This window comes from Zea mays, chromosome 5 (assembly GCF_902167145.1).
Source record: "Zea mays cultivar B73 chromosome 5, Zm-B73-REFERENCE-NAM-5.0, whole genome shotgun sequence".
NCBI lineage: Eukaryota > Viridiplantae > Streptophyta > Magnoliopsida > Poales > Poaceae > Zea > Zea mays.
In genome coordinates, this window is record NC_050100.1 from 148,000,877 (window position 1) to 148,004,204 (window position 3,328).

Sequence of the window (3,328 nt, forward strand, 5' to 3'; positions counted from 1 at the left end):
GTATGGTGGTGCGTACCTAATGACTGACAATATGTACGAGGGAACTTCTACCGGCAGGTGTGACACGTGCTCTTCAATGATGAGACCATGCAAATCGTGTCATATATCGAAGTCTGCATGATACTGATGGTTGCAATAGAGTAGTGAAACAACTAAATTAAAATAACAAATTTATGTATGGCTAGGATTACAAATGGATTATGAAATATTTTTTATAACAATATAAGACACATTTTGTATATAAGTTATTATGTTATTATATGTTTCCGTTGAAACGCACGCTCACCTAGTTATTTAAGACGTAAATAATGTTTGCTGATATAGATTTATCAATTTACTGCAGTACAATATTTTAATTCTAGAAATGATAATGGTATACCCATTTCCTCGACCAGCGTGTCTTTTTCACGAATGAACGAACCGCTAGTTACGTTGTGCACTTGTGCAGGCTCTGATGAGTCTATGGCAATCAATTGGTGGCCGGCAATAATGATGGCCATTCTATTAGTTAACCACACTGCATTTGGCCCTGATCTGGCCGGCGGTTCCGTTGAGCGGGTTGATATTCCCCATCTTGATCATGGCCGTGACGAAGTCAGCGAAGAAGAAGTTGGCGTTGGAGCTGTAGTTCTGCACCAGCGCGTCCTGCGAGCCGCCGTTGAAGAGCTCCTGGTCCGAGTGCAGCAGGCCTTTCTTCTTGAGCAGGTTCCCGTAGTAGGCGTTGTCGAAGCTGAGCTGCGTGGCCACGTCGAGCGGCGCTAGGTTGGTGTCGCTTGCGCCCTGCGTGGCCGAGCAGTTGGTCCTGAGCAGCTTGGCGAACTGCTGGTTGATGTCGGCGTCGTTGTAGATGCGGTTGCGGTAGTTCCGGCACTGCGCGAAGCCGACGCTGTGCGCGCCGGAGAGCGCCGTCATGTCCGTCGGGCTCAGGCCCTTGTTCCCGAACTTGGCGATGAGCGTGCTGAGGCTGGACGCCGGCGAGGGGAGGTCGCTGTTGGCTTGGCTCAGGCTCGCCGTCGTCGAGTCGTGCCGGCCGAGAGGTACGTTCCAGGACGGTCCACCGAGCTGAAATCAACGATAGTCGATGAAATCGATCGATAGCATATATATAATTGAATTTCGTTGAGAAGTTAATTAATTGATGTGGCTTGCCGCCGGCCCGGCTCTTGTATATACCTACCAGTACGGTGCCGTCGCGCGCGGCGAGGGCGACGATGTCGGCGCAGGAGACGACGCCGGGGCAGTTGGCCTCGACGGCTGTCTTTATGCTGTTGATGACATCGTAGCCGAGGACGGAGTTGGCGTTCGGGCCAGCGGTTTTCTCGCCGACGAAGCTGCCCGGCACGTCGTCCAGAAGAATGGAGGCGTCGCAGCCCTGTGCATCACGTACGTACGGTACGTACGTAATAAAACGTCCAGTACATTATGGGATTGAGCTGGCAATAATGTATAATACCACACCTTCTCGTTTGTACCTACCTGGACGAAGCAGTCGTGGAAGAAGAGGCGGACAAGAGAGGCGCCCATCCTGCGGTTGCTGGCGACGGCGCTACTCACGACGGATCGCACTGTGGACTCCAGCGCCGGGCAGCTGGTGGAGTAGAACGACGTCGAGAGCTGGCCATAGCAGGCCGTGGAAGCGAGAAGCAGCAGAAGTGCAAGGAATATGCAATGGCCGGTCGTGGACGAAGCCATCGCGTGGCCTGATCAGCTCCCACGACGACGACGATTGTTGCACGAGTACTTTAGCACAAGATCGTCGATTGAGCTGTCCCTGTTAGCTGGTTAGACTTGCTATTGCTAGCTAGGGTTTCCTTTGCGACTGGCGGGACGACGTCGTGGCTCGAGCTGTGAGATAGAGCGTCTCACGTCCTATTTATAGTGAGTGCCCTCTCGAATTAATCTTGCGTGTGCATGTAGATGGGGGTATATAGCTTGGTCTTCGCTCCTCCCCATGTGGTATACCTAGGGAAGCTTATGATGACGAGTGTTGTCGTTGCTGATCTGTGTATTTGGGTTGTAATATAACGTGCACAGCAACCATCAACAGCCGACATCTGTAATGAAAGGCTAATAATTCTTCCCCCAGCTTCACATAGAACACGTATGCACGTCGTTGCCAACAGAAGAGAGGGGGTAGGTTTACCGTGCCCAGCTGGCCTGGTGATATCGTGCATACTACATAGAGCGTAGAGAGACACTATCGGAATTACGTTCTTTGCCGAGTGTCTAAGACATTCGGCAAAGGCTATTTTACACTCGGCAAAGAACACTCGGCAAAGATTTCATCGGCAAAGGGTTCTTTGCCGAGTGCTTTTTTCGGACAATCGGCAATGCTTTTTTCGGACAATCGGCAAAGACTTTGCCGATTGTCAAAAAGCACTCGGCAAAGAAAAACACTCGGCAAATTAAGAATTGAAAAAATTAAAAAAAAACAGCAAAACATTTTTTAAATTCTAGGAACAACTCTCCAACCCTACCTATTACCTTACCCGTTGCCCTATCATTTTTCACTATTATTTTGAATCAAACTTATATATGTTTTGTAAATGGGTAAATGGTGAGATTCGAACTCGCAACCTCTCTCTCGCGCATACCCTCCTATACCACTACACTACTACACCAATTATGTTTATATTACGTTTCCATTCCCCATGTACTATAACAAATCGAGAGTAATTTTATTATTTAAGGCACTAAATAAGTTCATTTGAAAATGTGACCAACTATAAAGTTGCATAACTTTTTGAGATCTAAAAGTTTTATTTTAATAGTTTCTACATCCGAGACCGTTTATAAAATTTGAATTTTAAATTTAAAAACTTCACACGAAATTTTCAATAATAAGATGATTTCAAATCAAAAAATTGTCAACTACAAAGTTTCATTACATTTCAAGACCTACAACTTTTATTTTGGTGGTTTTTCCATCCGAGACAGTTTGAAAAATTCAAATTTCAAAATTCAAACATAGTTTTGCATAACAAGATGATTTCAAACTAAAACATTGTCAACTACAAAGTTTCATAACTCTTCAATACCTACAACTTTCATGATGGTGGTTTTTCCTTTCGAAGTCGTTTTCAAAATTCAAATTTTAAATTTTTTAAATTCAGACGTAGTTTTCGTTGACAATATGACTTCAAATGAAAAAGTTATCAACTATAAACTTCTATAACTTCTCAAGATCTACAAAGTTTATTTTGGTTGTTTGGTAATTTGTTTATCTCAGATGATGGTTCTAACAATATGCACAAATTCTATACGTCTCTCTCGTAGTTTCATAAACTACGAGACTACGAGAGAGATATAGGTTTTATGAACAAATTTA

At 44.9% G+C, this 3,328-nt stretch overlaps 1 protein-coding gene across 1 annotated transcript; it reads right to left on the minus strand.

Annotated features, from left to right (window-relative positions):
* Nucleotides 1-293: 293 nt before the first annotated feature.
* LOC103627003 (peroxidase P7) lies at nt 294-1,972 on the minus strand. The gene is made up of 3 exons (XM_008647357.2): nt 1,477-1,972; nt 1,178-1,372; nt 294-1,062 (listed from the first exon to the last, which is right to left on the minus strand). Exons 1-3 carry the CDS (start codon nt 1,690-1,692, stop codon nt 505-507), a joined length of 969 nt encoding a protein of 322 aa, XP_008645579.1. The 5' UTR covers nt 1,693-1,972; the 3' UTR covers nt 294-504.
* Nucleotides 1,973-3,328: the final 1,356 nt, after the last annotated feature.

Excerpts from the sequence above, each read along its gene's own strand:
- LOC103627003 (XM_008647357.2), bottom strand. The coding sequence starts at position 1,692 with ATGGCTTCGTCCACGACCGGCCATTGCATATTCCTTGCACTTCTGCTG. Across the intron at positions 1,373-1,476 it reads TCCACGACTGCTTCGTCCAG|GGCTGCGACGCCTCCATTCT; the intron begins GTAGGTACAAAC and ends CGTGATGCACAG. Across the intron at positions 1,063-1,177 it reads CGCGCGACGGCACCGTACTG|CTCGGTGGACCGTCCTGGAA; the intron begins GTAGGTATATAC and ends CGTTGATTTCAG.